Source organism: Bidens hawaiensis, unplaced genomic scaffold, assembly GCF_021521415.1.
Source record: "Bidens hawaiensis isolate Kalapana, Puna unplaced genomic scaffold, B.hawaiensis_p1.1 tig00014142_1, whole genome shotgun sequence".
Lineage (NCBI taxonomy): Eukaryota > Viridiplantae > Streptophyta > Magnoliopsida > Asterales > Asteraceae > Bidens > Bidens hawaiensis.
Window position 1 is genome coordinate 482,487 of NW_027492218.1, and position 22,368 is coordinate 504,854.

A 22,368-nucleotide genomic window follows, 5' to 3' on the forward strand; every position below is an offset into this window, starting at 1 on the left:
GTTAATGGCGGTATCATACACATTCTCATAGTGGGAGGGTCCGACGGGACGTACCTGCGCCGTCCATTTTTAAATGGCGTGTAAGGCCCCGAACCCGGTAGCCCTACTTTAACGTCGGATTTACTCATAAACACAGTCCTTCAAATCAGAGTTTATTAAAAACTTTTCGCGGAATATAAAACGTCAATCATTTGTTACAAAACATTAAATCTTTTCTTTGATACCATAACACAAAACTTTGTATTTAAAACATCTTTACTTCTTTCTTCAGATGCCAGCCGTTCAATCCATGCCGTGTGTCATCCTCATGCTAGCTCTATAATCAGCTCACCTGCGTGCATACTAAAAGTCAGCTACGCTGAGTGAGTTCTAGTTAATCATACAATATCATACAATACCTTCTTACATACATTCGTACTTAACCTCATAACTTTCTTTCATACACACATAAGTACTCATACCTTCATTCTTACTTACATACTTTCTTTCTTACTTACATACTTTCTTTACATTCATAATCATACGTTTTAAAGAGCCTTTCGCCCTATAACCTCACAGATATTATAAGGGTCTGGTCCCTAGTTTTCGAATATTAGAAGGGTTCGATTCCCTAACATCACAGATATTATAAGGGTCTGGTCCCTATCATCACAGATATTATAAGGGTCTGGTCCCTATCATCACAGATATTATAAGGGTCTGGTCCCTAACATCACAGATATTATAAGGGTCTGGTCCCTAACATCACAGATATTATAAGGGTCTGGTCCCTAACATCACAGATATTATAAGGGTCTGGTCCCTAACATCACAGATATTATAAGGGTCTGGTCCCTTGTTTTCGAATATTAGAAGGGTTCGATTCCCTCTTCGTCACCATACAACCATACATCATACCTCGAGTATTAGTAGGGCTCGGTACCCTTTTCGTAACCATACATTATCATTTCTTTCTTCTATTATCTCTATCATGTTCATACACATAAACATACATATCATACTTACCTTACACATAGTGTTACAACCTGACAGTACGTGCAATATCCGAAGATCGTTCACGTACCATCAAGCAATCATTCCTATATATCATATCATTCACATAAGGCATACACTTATCTCTTAGGATCAGCGTATTAACAAACATATCGAGTATGCACACAGCCCCGAAAACATAACACATAAATGGGGCTAGAAACTCACCTGAACACGGTTACGTTCTCCGTTGATTGTAATTCCTTTCTTTAACTGGGCTCGGCTAACTGTATAATATTTACACATATCAATTAACTACTACTACTCGTTTTCGATAACTGCCTTAACACATTTTCCATTAGGTTTTTAATTCATTTTATAAACGAACTTCACTTCAGGCGAAGTTAAACCTTAGGCGAACTTGGAAACAACTTGGTTCTGGCTTGATTCGATCGAATAGGGACATATTCGATCGAATCTGAGGCACACTCGATCGAACTAGACACACACTCGATCGAACCAGCTGGGAAAACTCGTTCGATCGAACATGGCACTCGTTCGATCGGATAGATACTCGTTCGATCGAATACGGATCTCATTCGGTCGAATGAGGCGGAGACCATTCGGTTGCTTTCTTATTCGATCGAATGGACTGGTTCGATTGACTCATTCGATCGAATGGACTGGTTCGATTGACTCATTCGATCGAATGGACTGATTCGACTCCTTCAAGCTGGGCGACGGAGAAACCTACGGGTTTTTCCGGATTTTCCAGATTTCGACCCAAAATCGAAGTTTTTGACATGGAAATGCTCGGGATTGAAAGGGCTATCGATTCCTAGTACTTTTAAACACAAAAGCTTGCATTTTGACACCAAAACAAGGCGGTTTTTGACCCGAAAACTCAAGTTACGAAAATGGGAGTTTTTGCTCGATTTGAGGTCGAAAATGGTTATGAAAACGGATGATTCTCGAGAGGGACTTACCAAAAACGATTAGGAACAAGATTGTGGACTCGGATTTGTGATTTGAGAACTTTCTCTCTCTAGCTTCTCTCTCTAGAAATGAGAGTGTTTGGGTGGGTGTAAGTGAAGGAAGATGGTGAAAATGGTGGAAGTGTCAAGAACTTTCGTTTATATACTACGGGTTTGGTTAGGCTCGGGTTGGCTTCCTACGGGTCGAGACAGGCCGAGTTCATAAAATAACTAAGCCCAAGACCCGTTCCTTACTCGACATTAAATAACTAAAACGTGAAATTACTAAACATAACTTTCTTTTATTTAACAATATAAAAATTTCGGGATGTTACAAGTCTTCCCTCCTTAAAGAGGTTTCGTCCCCGAAACCTAACTTATTCCCTATAAACGGAAAACTTCTTATATTTACACGCTTTACCATCCCACAGCTATTTATTATAACCAACATGCATCCAAGTTAAATTCATAGATCGTTCATACTAAAGCACAAGAAGTCACAAGTACTTCATAACATAAAAGGAAATCATTCAAGCTTGCTAAACAACATAGGTTCAACTGTAACATAAAACACTCTTTAACTACTAAACATAAAACAACTGTGACATGCCACTTATTCTCCTGCAACCTCCTCAGCAGCTAATAGACCATCCCTTCACGCGTTTCCTCTTCCTTCCCTCACTGCCACGGCTTCTCTACACTCCCTAGCTATGTGACCTGACTTACCACACCTATAACACTTCTGGTCCTCGGTGCATTCACGGGAGAGGTGCCCCTCCCTCCCACATCGGTAGCACTGGTTTGGACCAGCCTTGCATTCCCCCAAGTGCATCTTTCCACACACCTTACATGCTCCACTCCCTGCCATCTTCTGTGTCCTTCTCCCTGCATGTTCCACGATATCCCCAGCTCTTTTAGTTCCTTTCCCTTTTCCCTCATCTTCCACTCCCACATCATCCGCCGCCAGATCATCATAGACTATCTCCGCCAACTCGACCGCAGACTCAAAGGTAACAGGTTTGTTGGCCCTGACCAACATGCGGACCTTCTGGGGAAGTCCTCTAACGTAGCACTTGATCCGTTTCGCCTCGGTGTTCACCATGTCAGGTACCAACCTAGACATGCGGTTGAATTCAGTGGTGTACTCACGATGTGTCATCTTGTCCGCCTTTAGATTCAGAAACTTCATCTCGGCCCTCTCAACCTCAGCATCAGCACAGAACCTTTTCATCACTAACTCCTTAAGGTCATCCCACCTCATGGCCTTAATCTCCTCTCGGGTCTTCCTTTGTTCGACCGTTTCCCACCAGTACATGGCCTCATCTTCAAATGACTGAGTGGCATAACCCACTGCTTGGTCAGGACGACACTCGCTAATGCGGATAACCTTATCCATGGCGGTTATCCACTGAAGAGTAGCGATTGCGTCTCCCAAACCAGTCAACTTAGGCGGGTCACAACCTTTGAAGGACTTATAGTTGCAACCGCCTCGGCCCCTCTTCCTTTCATCATCTTTCACAGACTTTACCTCACTCGAGTTATCCCTTTCCCTCTCGTCATTCTTTCTATTATTACCACCTGCCCCTTCAACGGTTCGTTCACGGCTTCCAGCAGACCCTTCGGGATTCAGGTTCTTCACAGCAGCAACTACAGCTTGAACAATGGCTGCTTGAACTGCAGGGCTAAGTTGAACTTCTTCGTTGTTGTTCTGGTCTCCTCCAGCTGCGCTTCCTTCATCTTCGGTGTGGGAAGCTTCTTCCACCGAGGGTTGCCGGACAAGACGAGGCCTGCCACGACGCCCAGTGCGACCCCCAGTTTCAACAAATTCTCCAGCTCCAGCCATCGTAATCTAAAAGGGAAAACACAAACATCATCACTCAAGGATCTATCTAGTACAAGGATAGTAAGGCTAACAGGTAATAACAGTGGCCAGTTGTGATTAGCTGATCACGTTACTTTCCGTGTCCTATACACTTCCCTTTATGAGTCCATTTGTGCTGGTTCTACATAAGCAGTTTGTCAAATCAAACAATCAATTATTCCTATCCCTAACGTTCACATATCTTTCTTTTCTCATTAACATATATCATTTAATCATACACCTTACCTTTACTGATCTTGCTTGAGCGACACATGGCATTCTTGAACTGGCATCTTCTTTCCTTTCTTACTTAAATCCCATTTTCTGTTCGAGTCTAAGCATGTAGGATGCTTAAATCTCTCGAACTTATGCTCTGATACCAACTTGTAAGGCCCCGAACCCGGTAGCCCTACTTTAACGTCGGATTTACTCATAAACACAGTCCTTCAAATCAGAGTTTATTAAAAACTTTTCGCGGAATATAAAACGTCAATCATTTGTTACAAAACATTAAATCTTTTCTTTGATACCATAACACAAAACTTTGTATTTAAAACATCTTTACTTCTTTCTTCAGATGCCAGCCGTTCAATCCATGCCGTGTGTCATCCTCATGCTAGCTCTATAATCAGCTCACCTGCGTGCATACTAAAAGTCAGCTACGCTGAGTGAGTTCTAGTTAATCATACAATATCATACAATACCTTCTTACATACATTCGTACTTAACCTCATAACTTTCTTTCATACACACATAAGTACTCATACCTTCATTCTTACTTACATACTTTCTTTCTTACTTACATACTTTCTTTACATTCATAATCATACGTTTTAAAGAGCCTTTCGCCCTATAACCTCACAGATATTATAAGGGTCTGGTCCCTAGTTTTCGAATATTAGAAGGGTTCGATTCCCTAACATCACAGATATTATAAGGGTCTGGTCCCTATCATCACAGATATTATAAGGGTCTGGTCCCTATCATCACAGATATTATAAGGGTCTGGTCCCTAACATCACAGATATTATAAGGGTCTGGTCCCTAACATCACAGATATTATAAGGGTCTGGTCCCTAACATCACAGATATTATAAGGGTCTGGTCCCTAACATCACAGATATTATAAGGGTCTGGTCCCTTGTTTTCGAATATTAGAAGGGTTCGATTCCCTCTTCGTCACCATACAACCATACATCATACCTCGAGTATTAGTAGGGCTCGGTACCCTTTTCGTAACCATACATTATCATTTCTTTCTTCTATTATCTCTATCATGTTCATACACATAAACATACATATCATACTTACCTTACACATAGTGTTACAACCTGACAGTACGTGCAATATCCGAAGATCGTTCACGTACCATCAAGCAATCATTCCTATATATCATATCATTCACATAAGGCATACACTTATCTCTTAGGATCAGCGTATTAACAAACATATCGAGTATGCACACAGCCCCGAAAACATAACACATAAATGGGGCTAGAAACTCACCTGAACACGGTTACGTTCTCCGTTGATTGTAATTCCTTTCTTTAACTGGGCTCGGCTAACTGTATAATATTTACACATATCAATTAACTACTACTACTCGTTTTCGATAACTGCCTTAACACATTTTCCATTAGGTTTTTAATTCATTTTATAAACGAACTTCACTTCAGGCGAAGTTAAACCTTAGGCGAACTTGGAAACAACTTGGTTCTGGCTTGATTCGATCGAATAGGGACATATTCGATCGAATCTGAGGCACACTCGATCGAACTAGACACACACTCGATCGAACCAGCTGGGAAAACTCGTTCGATCGAACATGGCACTCGTTCGATCGGATAGATACTCGTTCGATCGAATACGGATCTCATTCGGTCGAATGAGGCGGAGACCATTCGGTTGCTTTCTTATTCGATCGAATGGACTGGTTCGATTGACTCATTCGATCGAATGGACTGGTTCGATTGACTCATTCGATCGAATGGACTGATTCGACTCCTTCAAGCTGGGCGACGGAGAAACCTACGGGTTTTTCCGGATTTTCCAGATTTCGACCCAAAATCGAAGTTTTTGACATGGAAATGCTCGGGATTGAAAGGGCTATCGATTCCTAGTACTTTTAAACACAAAAGCTTGCATTTTGACACCAAAACAAGGCGGTTTTTGACCCGAAAACTCAAGTTACGAAAATGGGAGTTTTTGCTCGATTTGAGGTCGAAAATGGTTATGAAAACGGATGATTCTCGAGAGGGACTTACCAAAAACGATTAGGAACAAGATTGTGGACTCGGATTTGTGATTTGAGAACTTTCTCTCTCTAGCTTCTCTCTCTAGAAATGAGAGTGTTTGGGTGGGTGTAAGTGAAGGAAGATGGTGAAAATGGTGGAAGTGTCAAGAACTTTCGTTTATATACTACGGGTTTGGTTAGGCTCGGGTTGGCTTCCTACGGGTCGAGACAGGCCGAGTTCATAAAATAACTAAGCCCAAGACCCGTTCCTTACTCGACATTAAATAACTAAAACGTGAAATTACTAAACATAACTTTCTTTTATTTAACAATATAAAAATTTCGGGATGTTACATGGCGGTATCATTATCATATTCTATACTCCAAGTAGCTCGGCGAACGGGGTTCCTTAGTAGATTTGACTTATGTTAAGCGAACGGGAATATCATATATTTATTTTTCTTTTGCTATATGTTTGAGACTATACAGCTTGACTTGTGAATTTTAAACTTTCGTATATATATATATATATATATATGCAAAACTTTTTGAATTCTCACCAACATTATTGTTGACAAAATATATTATTTAAAACGTGCTGCAGTTTGAAGTTTAAGGATCGAAGAATAGAGTAGTTGACCATTAGGTTACAAGAGACGAAAATTCAAAGTTTATTGTATTAATATTTGATTGTGTATTTGTGATGCATTGAAATGAATTAAATATAATTATTGTCGCTTTAATAGCGTTACGAGCTTATGAATGATCTCTACGTCACACCCGGGCATATTCCGCTTTAGCCGCGGTGTTACAGATTGGTATCATAGACGTAACAATAAGATAGGTTGTTAGACGTATCGACTTAGTATAGTTATAGTTTATTTTAAGGCCCAAACTGCATGTATACTCTATGTGCTATGTGCCCGCACTTACAAGTTCATTCATTTGCCTCTATTTATATTTATAATATTTCATAGCATCGCCTGCACACATGTTCATACACAAACTCCAAGGCTTATGCCTAAAAGCAAAGATTTTCAGAAACTTTCAAATCAATTTTTTTTTACTATGGTGTTCCGATAATTCCTCTACATAAAGATGACTCGTCATGGCGGGTATATGTAGTAACTGGAAGGGGGACGTGCTTGTTTCCCGAACTCTTGACACCAAGGTTCATGAAACCTAAGGATAAGCAATGCGCATATATCCAATCAGACGCTGGACCCGGTTGCTTACCTGGAGAGTTCGGAAGGGCATGAAACTTATTAGGCCAAAACATACCACACCAATCGCCATACGAGCCACCACTTTATGTTTTCAACCGTGATCATGTCCTCTTTGTGATAAGGATATGGTTGCATCCCTTAGGATATCACACAAGTCATGGTGGTTCATGCAACGTGTGACTCCGACCCTCTATGTTTTACAATGTGTTTTAACCGAAAGTCTGTCAAGTCATGGTGATACACGAATACCAGCTTTTGGTTCGATTTATTCTCGAAATTTCAATTTTTGTGTTGGAACATAAGAGTCCATGGTGGTTCATGAAAACTCTAAGTTCCTCACAACACTAATTATATTTACGATTTTGATACTTTAACAAAGATTCCTTTTCTTTATATACATCATGAACTATTCCGAGTCTCACGATTTCTTTTACCCTTGTTTGCAGAATGGCTTCCCGTACCCTTAAGCGTCGATCATCTGGAACCTCTATCCGCAAGATAACTTCCCAGATCACTAAGCACCTGACAACAGTCCTCCCTAATATTATGACTCAGATGCACCAGAACATCATGGCTAACGTTAACCCTCCTCCTCCCCCGCCTTCAGCTCTCGTTGTAACCAATAAGAACTTTACTGATGCCAAAGCTACCAAATTTGATGGAACTCAAGGTGCCACTGCCATAATTCAGTGGTATGAAAAGATGGAGAGCGTGTTTTTCCAAATTGAGTGTCCTGATGATAAGCGAACCTGATTCACTACAGGTATGTTCGAGCAAGGCGCACTTACATGATGGGTCAAGGAAAAGTCAAACCGCGGTACTGAAGCTGCCATGGCCTTGCTATGGGACGAACTAAAAGACATGATGACTCGACAATTGTATCCTCCAAACGAACTCATGAACTTGGAAGCAGAATTCTGGAACCTCAAGCAGGAAGGTCGTGAGCACACTGCTTACACCTCCCGTTTCAATGAACTTAGCGTGTTGGTGCCACACCTTGTTACCCCTACTTCACGTGCCATCGACAAGTACATCAGAGGACTGCCGAGAGAAATCCAAGACAATGTCCTCAATAGTTCTCCTAAAGAACTCGGTGACGCCATTAACCTTGCTGCAACCCTCACTGATAATCATGTCAAAGCCGGGACTTTGACAATGAAGGGTTCGAAGAAAAACACCAAGAAATCACCATCTGAACCAAAAGAAACTAAGCCTGAGTCATCCAAACCCGCCTACACCAACCACAACAAAAAACGCAAAAACTATGCCATAGCCAACACAAACTCAACCCAAACCCAATCTAACAAAAAAGCCTTACACAGGAACACACCCTTTGTGTGACACATGTAAATTCCACCACCCTACTAGCGCTCAATGCCGAAGATGTTCCAACTGTGATCGTTTTGGTCACCACATCAACACATGTCGAGCGCCAATGCATATCCAACACCGCCCCTTCATCCCATAACCCGTTATTCAACCACTCCAACAATCACATGCCTAACCATCTACCTCCACTCTCCCAACCCTACGAGCCTGCTATCATTGTGGTAGCCCAAATCATCTACGCAGCGCATGCCCAAAACTCATTTATTAAATCCAAACCTACCTAAACCAAACCAATCAACTACAAGTATATCAAGCCCAAACCTTCCAACCACAAGCCCAAGTCAATCAAGCCGATCAAGCCCAACCCATCCAAGCTTTTCAAAACCAATTAAACCAAGCCGATCAAACCCCAAGTAGGTCAAACCAGCAAGGTACGCAACACGTATACATCAACGCCAACGATTTTCAGCTAAGAAATCATGGCACCGGCCCACACTAACCCTTTTACCCAAGGACACACCTACCCTCGAGAAGACAAACGTTGTGGAAAACTTTCTTTTCCTTTTTGCATTTGTAATTTTGTCTTTGTTCTTTCCATTTGAATAATGTCTTCATGTACACTAAAATTTCAATGGTATTGGAGAATTTATGTTTGCATTTGATTGATCTAATTTACTATTCTCACAAAGCACGACACACATTCCATACTTAATCTATATAATAAGATTTAGTTAACTCTTGAATTAATTCAATCTAATGGCCTATGACCGGTTAATCCCTAACGTAAGCGTTAGTGGGAACCGGGACCATGTGCAAGGTTATGTTCATGGTTATCTAATAGAAATCGTAATCACTATTTTTGGCTGCCTATGACCGGTTTACTTTCAAGTCGGGGCTATGTATTTAGCTAAAGACATAGCTATCTAATAGGAGCCTCATGTACTTGTTTATTTTCAAATGATTTGTAATTTACAAATATTTCAATGCGGACGTCTCAAACCTAAACTTTTCCCAGTACCTTGTAATGATAGAATCTTTGCGTCATTGTTTTACTTCTCCTAATTCTTTGATATATTCTTGTGGTTATCATATGTTTTCATGAATTTTAGTCTTTCATGACCCCAATGTTCCATGTAAACTTATGATGAATATTTTTCATTTATCATAGTATTCTTAATATCAAGGGTTTTTCTTTTGACTTTAATACTCCGTTAATTTATTTCATCTTTCAACCTTCTGTTTAGATATTCTTTGATTCTAGAATTTTGTTATTTAAATTTATTCAATTATTACGTTGGTTATTGTTAACCTTGATGTTACATTATTTATCTTGATATTTGACCTCAAGGACTTGCTTATATATTTTTTTGTTTATTATGAATCCCTATAGTTTAATATCTTTGATTTAAAAAAAAAAAAGCTCTCATATAAGGATTTATTTAATCTTAAAACCCACACAATTGGACGGATTATGTGGGCCATCCGACGATAAAGGTAATTATGGGTCGACACGTAATTATCCAAGTCATTGCGTGGAAGACATAATAAGTACGTTGTGTGCAATAACTCGGAACCTGGAATGATCTTGGAAAGACAAGACAAAGGAAATATGATAAGGGCATGGTGGATACGCCACTGGTACTTGTAAGGCCCCGAACCCTGGGAACCCCACAGTTGGTATTCATACAGAACACTTATGAAAATAATTAAACTTGAAAACGGTTTCTTCCATTAAAACAAACATCTCAGAGTATAATTCAGCGGAAAACATAAATAATAAAATAAGTTTCCAAAACCCGGGAATTTTGCCCAAAATCAACATAGTTATCTTTAAACAAAAAAAACTTATATTTCAAAAAATTTGAAATTTACTTTCAATAATTTCTCAAATCTTACCTGCTCCCTCACTTTCTTTTAAGATTTGGCTTGCTACCCCATAATAATTTCCTTTTCCCAAAGTCTCTCTTAAGTCCAAATTCTAAATAATTCTAAGAAAAAAAGGGCTATTTTGAGAATCCTCTCTCTAAAAAGGGCTATTTTGGGAATTTTCCCTAAATATATTGATTATAACTAAAAATCATCGGTTAAGAATATTATAATAATTACTTTGGGTCAAAACGAGATTTTTGGAGGTGTTTGGCTGTTGCCGGAACCGCCGCCGTCGCCGGAGCTGCCTCGCCGGAAAGACGGGAATGGGAGGGAGGGTTGGGGTGTTTAATTAAATATAATTTGAATAATTTACATAAGTGGTCCTTGAAGTTTCATGATACTTTAAAACAAAGAATTAATTTCTATTTATAATTTGGACCTTGGACTTTGAAAATGATTAAATAAAAGTGGTGTTTGGAATTCATGGATTGTTTTCGTATTATACTCGAGTAGTTTGAAAATTGTTTTAACTTTATTAAACACGTTAAATTCCGGAGTTTCGTTTGTTGAGCGAAAACAGTAACAAATGAACGGACGATGATAGTACTCGTAGGGAGATATAACATTAATGATGGGCGAGTAACAAAATTATATCGAGACAACCAAACGGTCGGTTTAAAGAATTCAAATACTAAGGCGACGATGAACAAATACATGCAACGAAAATTAACTAATGATATTATATATATATATATATATGTGTGTGTGTGTGTGTGTGTTTGTGTGTGCGCGTATCACAAAAAAAAAAGAAAAACAAAACCTAAAATTCGAAATGGGTCGGGTTCTGGTTTTAAAAGTAACAAATGTTATAGGATTCGCAACTTTTAGAAATTTCGTCCCGAAATTAAAATAAGAATAAATATTTAAAAGAAAACAACCACTACATGGAGTTGAAAAAAAATTAACAATTTTTATATACATACTTAAATAAAAACAATAACGTCAAACTTTGAATGGCCCAAAAGACACAATATGACAAGGACACTTATATATAGGATGTACTAGCGACCTATCCACCATGCCCTTATCATACTTTATTTGTCCCGTCTTTCAAAGTCATTCCAGGTTTCGAGTTATTGCACACAACGTACTTATTATGTCTTCCATGCGAGAACTTGGATAATTACGTGTCGACCCATAATTCGAAATGGGTCGGGTTTTCGGGTTTTAAAAGTAACGGATGTTACACATTTTGTGTTAAATAATAAAATAAACGCCGTGGGACATATACTTTTACATATTTTTTTCATAACTTTCCTAACATACAGCATGTTATAAGTGAGTAAAGTTAGAATACAAAGGGAGACAGTAATGAAAAGTGTGAGAAAGATTTGTGATCATACAAAAAACCATTTAAAAATAAATTAAAAAAAAAGAAAAATCATAACTCAAAATATAAATAAAAAAAGAAAAAAAAACTTAAAAAACTAAAATGTTTCTCCTATCATTCCCGTTTAAAAAAAAACTAACGAAAAGACACAATACCGAGATCAAAGACACAATGACGAAAATTAACAAAAGACACAGTTAGAACTAAAAAAAGACACAATAGATCGCAAAATATAACATAATGCCAAAGAAAATATAACACAATGTTGAGTAATATAACAAAATATCAAGAAAAAAAAGACACAATGTTAAGGAAAAAAAAACAATCAATGATGAAAATAAACATAAAACACTATGATAAATAAAAAGAAACAATGATGATTTTCACTCAGCATTGTTTTTTTTATTTGTTTTTTTACAACGAGAAAGACGGTGGAAACGTTTTTGTGTTTTTACTTTTTTCGTTTTTTATTAATTTTTGAGTTTTGATTTTTTTTAATTAATCTTTAATTATTTTTTAGGATTTTTTTTTGGGTACAAATCTTTATCATTCCTTTCATTTTTGCCAATAACTTGACCATGTTATAAGTTGTCTGCTTACAAAAGGTACACATATTGCAAATGTTAGTTAGTTTGTACAGTGGCTTTAGGAAGAAAGAATAAAAGAAAGTTAAAGCACAATAAAACACGTCTGCAGTCAAAACCTACACATAAGTAAAGTGCAATTAAGACTTGTAAGATAAGCATGCTTAATTGTACTTTAAATGAATGTTTGACTTTTTGGTTTCTAATATATATATATATATATAAATATTATTCTGATGGAAGAAATATTTAATACTATAGTTAGTTACACACGATAAGATGTCGTTTGACCCAACTTTAAACTTTTGCCTTTTATACTTTGGCCACTAAAGTTATAAAAGTTTAAAACTTTTATGTTTTATACTTTGGCAATCAAACTTTTAACTTTTGACACAAAATATTTTGTTTTACAATAATAATGAATCAAACTATCGACAGAATTTTCACGAAGTAATGCGTCAGTTTAAAACAACTATAAAGAAAGGGTTCGGACCCTTTCTGGTCTTTAAGAATAAGTTCAACCCGACACAACTTTTATACTAAACCCAAAAATATTATAAAGTGAAAACATAAAAGTAAAACTCAATTAAACATACTTTAGAACATGAAAAATCAGATCGGAATTATTTTTTAAACATTTGTCTAAGAGTTTATGAGCCATTTTATAATAATTAGACGCAGGTTTGATTGCCGCTTAGGTCAGTTCGACAGACATTTGGGTAAAGGGACGAATCAAAGGTTTAATCTCAGGTTTTCAGATTTCATTGTGCTCACGACGGGAGAGGAGACGAGAAGTCGATCTTAAACATAGCCCTTCCTCTAATTAAAAAAAAAAAAAGAAATTGAAGCTTGGTCACCCAGGTTCATTCCCGATACAAAGCTAATAAGCAGCGTCTTTACTTGTAATAAGCAGCGTCTTTACTTGTTCTTCTTCTTCTTCTTGTTCATCAATTCATCATCAAATCAATCATCGATTGCTACAAGGTATCATCAAACCCACATCTTCATTACTTCAATTTCTCTTCGCACTTTAGGGTTTCAATTATTTATCATAAACTTTCAATAATCTGTCTATTCTTCATTATATTTATCCCAGATCGCGGCTTTATTTCTATTTTATTTTTTAAAAATGTAATTAATTGAATTGATTGGGTATCTTATGCTAAGATTTACATAATAAGGTTTTATAATTAAAATGTTTTATATAAAGTTGTAGCTTTTGTTGTAAACATGTCATTTTAAAGTATTATTAATATCATGTTAAAAAATAATAATAAAACTTTCAGGTCAAACCCGCAAATGTGTGTGTTTTGTTTTCCGATGACCCGTTTAACATTTACAAGTGAAATTATGCTAAAACTACTTGTTGGTTAAAGATATATAACTCTCCCGCAAATATGTGTGTTGCGTTTGGCTGGGTAGGTTCACGTGTCTGACATGGTTTTTCGGGTTCAGGCTAGACTTTATAGCCCGCGAAGACGACCCAACTAACAGAACAAGTGAAATTGTGCTAAATTAAACTCCTTGTTGCGTTTTTAGTATCGTGTTTCCCGTTGTTGCATCTTCTACTAGAAACATTTGATCAGAAACTTGAGAGAAAACATATTCTTTTATAGTAATGTGCTTGATCATATGCTGGTTATTTTGATTGTTAAAAGTGTTAAAGTGACCCGAACTCGTTTGAATTGTTGCTAAAAACAACTCATTGTAATAATAGTTGGTTAAACTGTGTTATGATCTACCGGTTTTCCTTTCATTTTAAATATCTAAATTACTTCAATATGTAGTTTAGGATCTTTTTTTTATTTTTTTTTGTTTGAGTTTTGTATTAATGTATTTTAGGTGTATAAGGTTGAAATAATTAACGATGGACACATATTCTCCTCATTTATCGATATAATCTGTGTGAGGTTGATCGTATGTATCACAAACGTAGACCTAAGTCTCTTCCTATGTTCCTTTGTTCTTAAGATTTGTATTACAAGTGAAAAGAGTTGATGGTTTGTCATTTTGATTGAACAATATGTATTTTTATAGCAATGTGCTTGTTAGTTATTTTGATTGTTGAAGAAAAATGAAGTGTTAAGTAGGGGCGAAAACGAGCCGGGCCGCCTGCGAGCTACCTGAGATCAGATCAATAAAAACTCGACACGGGCCGATCCTTATCGAGTCTAAGACTAAAAATAGCTTGTTTAGTTATCAAGCCCGACCTCGAGCTTTGTATAAGAAGATTGTTTAGGCTTGTCGAGCCTTAACGAGCCTAGAGCATTTTTTAAAATATGACTTATTTGTGCTTTTATGTATTAATTTCACTCTACACATCCAAGCTTGAGGTGAGCTTTGGCTCGTTTAAGGTGCTGCACACGAGTTCGACCCGAGCTTAGGCTCGTTAAGCTTTTTCTCAAAATATATAAGTAGTTAAGTATAGTTTAAAATCTATATAAAATTAGTTAATAAGTAATAAACAAGACAAGCCAAACTCGAGCTTTATAAAAAGTGCTCAAAACAGGCTGAGCTCGAGCTCTGGTAAGTCAAAACGAACCAAGCTCGAACCTAGTACAGCTCAGGCTCGGCTCGTTTACACCCATAGTGTTAAGTCCCGAACCCGTTTGAATTGTTGCTAAAAAACAGCTCATTGTAATCTGATCCAACTACTTAATGGTTGATGGAATTGTGTTTGGAGCTATCGTAATGATGAGTGTGTATTTAGTGCATCTCACATTTTTGTATTTGTGTGTGCTTCAGTTTATTTACTAGCCGAAGGAAGGAGGACAGGTGCCATGACTTCAATATCCACTACTGGTTTTACTGGTGATTTATAGGCGGGATTGAAATCTTAGATATACGCTAGAAACTACATTCTTTGCGGGTCCATCAGAAAAAAAAGGTAATTTGTAGGCGGTGCGTGCATAAGGAGGCACTAAACAATATTGACATTTTAAGTTTCTTGCATCAAGTAAAGGCTACTACAGTTTGGCATAGAATATTAGCATTTTTTAAAATGTTTTATTTTTTTAGGTTCGGCTTCAGCACACAGGTGGTTTGTTTCTCGTCACAACAAGGATGTCATATTGAGTTATAATTTAGTGTTATAGCCGGTGATCATCCATGATGCGGGTGAGAAAATGACATCGATACGTTGTGGTGGATTTGTTGACCCTGGATGGGAGCATGGTACTGCTCAAGACGAGAAGAAGAAGAAAGTGAGATGCAATTATTGTGGGAAAGTTGTTAGTGGCGGGATATACAGATTAAAACAACATTTAGCTAGAGTATCTGGTGAGGTGACTTATTGCGACAAGGCTCCGGAAGAGGTGTGCATAAAAATGAAAGAGAATTTGGAAGGATGTCGTATCGGTAAAAAACCAAAGCAAATTGAATACGAGGATCAAACCACGTATCTCAACTTCCCACCTTGTGTTAATGACGAGAATGATATCGTGGAAGATGATCCCGTGTATGATAATAGGAGCAAAGGTAAGCAGCAGTTGGTGGTGGTTGGGGTCGGTGGGGACAAGGGTTTGGTTATAAATATGGCTCCGCATCCTCCTTTGAGGTCGCTGGGATATGTTGACCCGGGATGGGAACATGGAGTTCCTCGTGATGAACGGAAGAAAAAAGTCAAATGTAATTATTGTGATAAAATAGTTAGCGGTGGAATTAACCGCTTTAAACAACATCTTGCTAGAATACCTGGTGAAGTTGCACCTTGTAAAAGTGCTCCCGAAGAAGTTTATCTTAAAATAAAAGAAAATATGAAATGGCATCGGACTGGAAGGAGGCACAGAAGGCCCGAACTTCATAAGCAGCTGACATCTACTTCGGCTTTTTACACGACACATTCAGAAAACGAAGATGACGATGATAACGAAGATGAAGATGACGAGGACGATGACACGCATCTACTAATTGGAGACAAAAAGAAGAGATTCGTGAGAAGAGAAGAAGCGTTGTCAAAGAAACTGAAATCCGAGATGTTGGTGGCTAATAATACTAATGTTAACAAAACATCCGGACGAAAGGAGGAAGTTATGTCTGCAATTTCCAAATTCTTTTATCATGCTGGAGTTCCGACACACGCAGCAAACTCACCGTACTTTCACAAGATGCTGGAGGCGGTGTCCCAGTATGGCCCACCGCCTTCCTCTAGCAGCCTAATGCTATCCACTCGTTTTCTTGAGGACGAAATCTTAACCGTTAAAACACACCTTGCTGAATACAAAGCCTCTTGGGCGGTCACAGGGTGTTCCATATTGGCGGATACTTGGAAAGATGCACACAACAGGACATTAATCAACATTTTGGTTTCATGTCCTCGTGGTTTGCACTTTGTTTCTTCAGTTGATGCCACTGAGTTTGTTGAAGACGCGCCAACTCTATTTAAACTTCTTGATAAAGTAGTGGATGAGATGGGTGAGGAAAATGTTGTGCAGGTACACCATCATATTACATCATAGAATTAAATACGGCTTTAGTTCATGCGGTTTGACTAAAATAATCCTTTTAGTCCATTAGTTCTAATTTGACTTTTTTTAGTCCAGTAGTTTCATATTTGTATTAATGAAAGTCCAGCCCACTAACCCCATACAAGATTTCTATTAACTTTTTGTTAAAAGACCAAAACACCCTTGGACTATATGTGTTAGTCAAAATAATAAAATTTTCAGGATCCCCTTAAATTAATAATTAATTGATTATTTTACATTTCGGCTAATATATATTTATTAAATCCTTACAATTTACTTAAGATTTTATAAAAATGAAAATCCATAAATTCGCTTCGGTTTTTTTCAGTTTTAGGTACATGAAAAACCGAAACTGAACCGAAAGCTTGGTTTTCATGAAAACATAAAACCAAAGCGTCAGTTTTTTGTTTGGATTCCGTAATTTTGGTTTGGATAATATGAGAGAGGAGAGAGTGAGAGAGTGTGGGAATACAGAGATATATTTATTGTATTTAAAAAAAAAATATTTTTATGTATAAAGTGGCCCCCAAACATTTTATTATTATGACTAAGCAACACAGATAGTCCATGGGTATTTTACTATTTTGGTTATTTAACAAATAGTTAATAGAAAACTTGGATGGGGTTGGTGGGATGGATTCAGTTTGATACAAAAATGGAACTATTAGGGACTAAGAAAGTCAAATTAGAACTAATGGACTAAAAGGGTTATTTTAGTCAAACCACAGGGACCATTAACCGTATTTAACTCTACATATTTTATTTAAGTAGTAGTAAAACACTTACTGACATCTCGCGTGTCCGTTTGTGTTAATTTGGTCTAGGTTATTACACAAAACACAGCCAGTTATGAAGCCGCTGGAAAGATGCTGGAGGAAAAACGACAAAATCTATTTTGGACACCTTGTGCTGCTTCTTGTATCGAACAAATGCTTGAAGATTTTGCAAAGATAAAATGGGTCGCAGAGTGTATAAACAAAGGACAAAAGATCACAAAGCTTGTGTACAACCAAATATGGCTATGGAATCTAATGAAACGCGATTACACAACGGGACATGAACTCGTGAGAGCATCTTTCACGAGTATTTCTTCTAGTTTTTCAACCTTACAAAGCTTAATGGACCACAGGATCGCGCTCAAACGCTTGTTTCAGTCCACAAAATGGTTGTCGTCTCGCCTTTCAAAATCCCACGAGGGTGAAGAGGTTGAAAAGATTGTAATGAATGCAACATTTTGGAAGAAGGTGCAATGCGTGAAGAGATCGGTGGGCCCCATTTTGGAAGTGCTTGAAAAGATCAATGACGGTGGCGAGTCGATGTCAATGGCGTATATATACAATGACATGCATAAAGCGAAACTTATGATAAAAAGCAACCATGGCGATGACTTGCACAAATACGGTACCGTGTGGAGCATTATAGACAATCATTCCCTTAATCATCCTTTGTATCTTGCTGCTTACTTTCTAAATCCGTCATACAGATATCGGCTCGACTTTGTTCTTGTATGCTACCTACATAAAAGCTTTATTTTGTTTCCTCTTATAACAGACCTGCTCTTATAACTTATGTTCTTTTTTGTTTTTATATATTTAGTGCCCAGAAGTTGTGCGTGGTTTAAATTCATGCATTGTTAGGTTTGAGCCAAACAATGCAAGGAGGGTTTCAGCATCGAAGCAGGTAGGTAAAGCAAACGCTCACCCCTAGACGAACCGAACGAGCGGATGCTTGTGTTCCCTCGTTTAACTTTAACCGAACAAATGATTGAACACGAACAATTAAACCAAAGAAGTTTCTTATTCATGTTCTTTTGTTAAGAAAATGAGTGTGTTTGAGTTCGTTTATGTTCGTTTGTTAAGAGTATAGAAGAATAGTTCAAGAACGAATGTAAATGAACAAACACTAATTAAAGGTAAATATTAACATCAATACGATGGACCTGAAATTTAATAAAACTAGAAGACTAAATTATGATTGATGAATTTTTATTTTATAAAATTATAGTATATTGTAATGAGCTTAAGTTTTTTCTAATGAATATGTAAAACACAAACATAAATGAATGCAAACAAACAAACATGAATGAAGGAACAAAGTCAAATGTTCATGAACATCAATGACCGAACGAGACATGTGCATGTTTGTCCGTTTAACTAAATGAGCAAAGTTATTTGTTCGTGTACGCTTGATTATTTATTAAACGAACATAAACGAACTTTCAGTCAAATGGTTCATTACAAGCCTACTCACCCCTTTGTTATTTCAGTTCAGTCAGTTTGATTGATGATGGATTTGCTGCTGCAGATTTCAGAGTTTGGTTCTGCAAAAGCTGATTTTGGAACTGATTTGGCTATTAGTACGCGAACGGAACTACATCCAGGTGCTTATTAGTTAGTTTAATATTATAAATTACGAGTTAGTAGGATTAATATCATATATACCCAACCAAAACTGAAAATTATCATATATACCCAACTTTGATGAATTTTCACTTAAATGACCATTCGACCTCTTTCCATTATATTTGTTTAAACTCTAGTTTTTTGTTTGGATTTTGTTTGACATCAAAGATAAGCAAGCGAACCGAGCTGTCGTTTCATCTTTTATTCTTTCGACAGCAGATAATCGAACAATGGAATCCGTATGTTCAAATCAGATAACCGAACCATTGCACATAATTGAACGATAAGCAAAACTAATATTTAAAAAAATTATTGCTTATGGGTTAAAAAAAAAAGATAGAAATGGGCAAAACAAAAGTCTAAGCTAAAAGTGGGTAAATAAAAAAAATTGGTGTTCAAGTTGGGCATATATGAAATTTAGAAGCTTTTGAAACATAAGGGTAAAATGGTTATTTATTAATGTTTTTTAATGAACTGGGTATATTGATATTTTAACTACTTTGTAAGGGTGCATACGATGTTTTTAGTTTTGCATATGTTTTTTAAGTTTGCTATGAAAGTCATCATCCTCCTCCTCCTCCTCGTCGGCGGCGTCGGCGGCGGCGGCGGCGTCGGCGGCGGCGGCGGCGGCGGACCCATGATTTTTTGTCAATGGGGTCCCATATTTTCGGTGTTCAAATTTTTCGGGTCGGTCGGCGCGGAACATAATAAAAAACAATAGCATAATAAAACTTTCTTTTCAATCATCACAACCTGAATGGGTCCAAATGGGTCGGATTGACACATAAACCCTTTTTTTCCCTTCCTTTCAAATTATCAACTTTATGCTCCTTTCGACCGATCACTTTGTTTACCTATTTTCTGATTAACCCGTTTGAGATAGAACCCAGATCCAGCCATTTATAAGCATGTGTCGAAAACCATTAACTTAAACTAGTGAAAAATAAAACTGGTATTTTGGAGGTGTTTGGATGTTTCCAAAGAAAACCATACATAAAGTTGAAAACAATGATATGTATTTTAGAGGTGTTTGGATGTTTCCAAAGTTATTATTGCAACATTAACAATCAGATGATTGATTAACACTAAAAAATTAACACTGCAACATTAAAAATCAAATGATTAACATAAAAAAAAAAACACAAAGACTGAACCTTGTAATAATGTTGCCGACTTGCAGTGTTAATAATCAGATGATTACACTAAAATTAAAAACCAAAAAATGAGCCTTGTAAGGCTTGAACTCGTGAGCTTTCAAAGATAAAACAAGGGGTTTTCCACCAAACCACATCGATATTAATAGTATGAGTTCCAAGTATTAAATCTTATGGGATCCTCAAAAAAAAAAAAATATTCCGCTTCTAAGAAAAATTTTAAAAACATTGGTGTCCTGGACTCCGATCCACACTATATGGGCCCGCCCCTGATCATCATTATGCTTCTGTTTCAGCTGCTTGGTGGCAACAACATGGCATAAACTGCCTAGAGCTGCAACAGATAGCCGTACGCATACTGAGTCAAACATGCTCGTGTTTTAGTTGTGAACATGACGAGATTCACAAACGCACGGGCAATCGTTTGGTGCAGAAAAGACTCAAGGACTTGATCTATGTTAACTACAACTTGCGACTCAAGGAACGCCAAATCATAAGCTCTGACAACTTACTCGTGCATGAGAATATTTTGTACGATTGGATTGTAAAGCCCGGAAAACAAGAAGATGAGGTAATATTTTTTTTTTCACTTATTCTATTCCTTGGCAAGATTATTTATTTGTTTTTTTTAATCAGGAAATGGAATATGAGGAGAACGGGCTGTTTGAATATGATGGCGAGAGTAGAAAGGGGGGTTCGTTAGACATACAGCCGTTAGACTCTCATCCGCCTGAAGATGAAGATGAAGAAGATGAGGATGGCCTTAATTTCCTTGATGATGATAGCGAGTGATTGATTGATTCTTAGGTAATGTAAATTTCCCACGTTGTATTGAAAAATCATGTATTATCTATCGATCGATCTATTTATATCTACCTTTTCTTTGCCCGACATTTTTCATGATTTAAAATTATCCCAACATCACATGTTTTTATATCCACATTTCAACGTTTGAACCCGCACCCAATATGTTTTTTGGCTTACTAATTCATGCTTACGAATTTGTGTTGATACCACCAATACTAACCGAATTTGTGTCGGTAAACAGCTGTAACATGTCAGCCTTTTTGGTTCCACATATGATAATTTGTAGTATTTTGGCGTTGACGGGCTTATTTTTTTTGGTACCGATATCATAACCCGATACAGGCTGATTTTGCGTCGACTCACAATGCGTTCATAATTTAACATCGTTACGTTTTTCTTTTCTTTTTTTTTTTCTTCAGTTTAATGGTCCCGTTGTGAAGCTTGAGGTCCTAAATCCTAGTTATCACTTTAAAAGCCACATAATTAATTTCTATCTTTAAGGCATACTAAATTGTTGTCTGTATTTTAATGTGAAATCTAGTTTGTAGCTTAATTATTAATTCACCTAGACTAGGTATTGATTAGTTCCCGATTAATCGCTAGTCGTGAATGACTTGTTCCCGATTAATCTCTATTTTTCTCAAATCGGTCAATATTGAAAATTTTATACATAAAATTTGGAATATATATGTCCATTTGAAAATTTACATATAAATTTCAATCCGATTAATTTTGACTAGTCCATATTCATCCCTATTAATCGCTAGTTTCTACTCCCGTCCGATCAGCTAGCGCCTAGCGATTTCCTCAACACCGGTTCCAACACAATCTGTCACGTGAAAGGTGAAATCTTGATTAGCTTTTAATTTATTTCGAAATTCTTTCCTCAACCGTTAAATGAAATTTAGATTGCTGACTTTATTAATATAATTAATTAAGCAACCATTCTTTTTGAAGTATGGAATAAATTACCGCAATGGTAAAGTCAAATCAACATCTTTAGTTTTCTTAAAAATATTACCTTACCAATCAATTATTACTTTAAATTTGCTACCATCTTTAGAGAATTAAGAGTGATCATTTGGAGCTTATATATATATT

At 37.0% G+C, this 22,368-nt stretch overlaps 1 protein-coding gene across 1 annotated transcript; it reads left to right on the forward strand.

Annotated features, from left to right (window-relative positions):
* The first annotated feature begins 15,444 nt into the window (after positions 1–15,444).
* Positions 15,445–21,335, forward strand: LOC143546009 (uncharacterized). Its single transcript, XM_077037766.1, has 6 exons — positions 15,445–16,871; positions 17,729–18,409; positions 18,501–18,584; positions 19,209–19,284; positions 20,757–21,031; positions 21,097–21,335. Exons 1-6 carry the CDS (start codon positions 15,564–15,566, stop codon positions 21,250–21,252), a joined length of 2,580 nt encoding a protein of 859 aa, XP_076893881.1. The 5' UTR covers positions 15,445–15,563; the 3' UTR covers positions 21,253–21,335.
* The last annotated feature ends 1,033 nt before the right edge of the window (positions 21,336–22,368 follow it).

Excerpts from the sequence above, each read along its gene's own strand:
- LOC143546009 (XM_077037766.1), top strand. The coding sequence starts at position 15,564 with ATGACATCGATACGTTGTGGTGGATTTGTTGACCCTGGATGGGAGCAT. Across the intron at positions 18,410-18,500 it reads ATCGGCTCGACTTTGTTCTT|TGCCCAGAAGTTGTGCGTGG; the intron begins GTATGCTACCTA and ends TTATATATTTAG. Across the intron at positions 18,585-19,208 it reads GGGTTTCAGCATCGAAGCAG|ATTTCAGAGTTTGGTTCTGC; the intron begins GTAGGTAAAGCA and ends TTGCTGCTGCAG.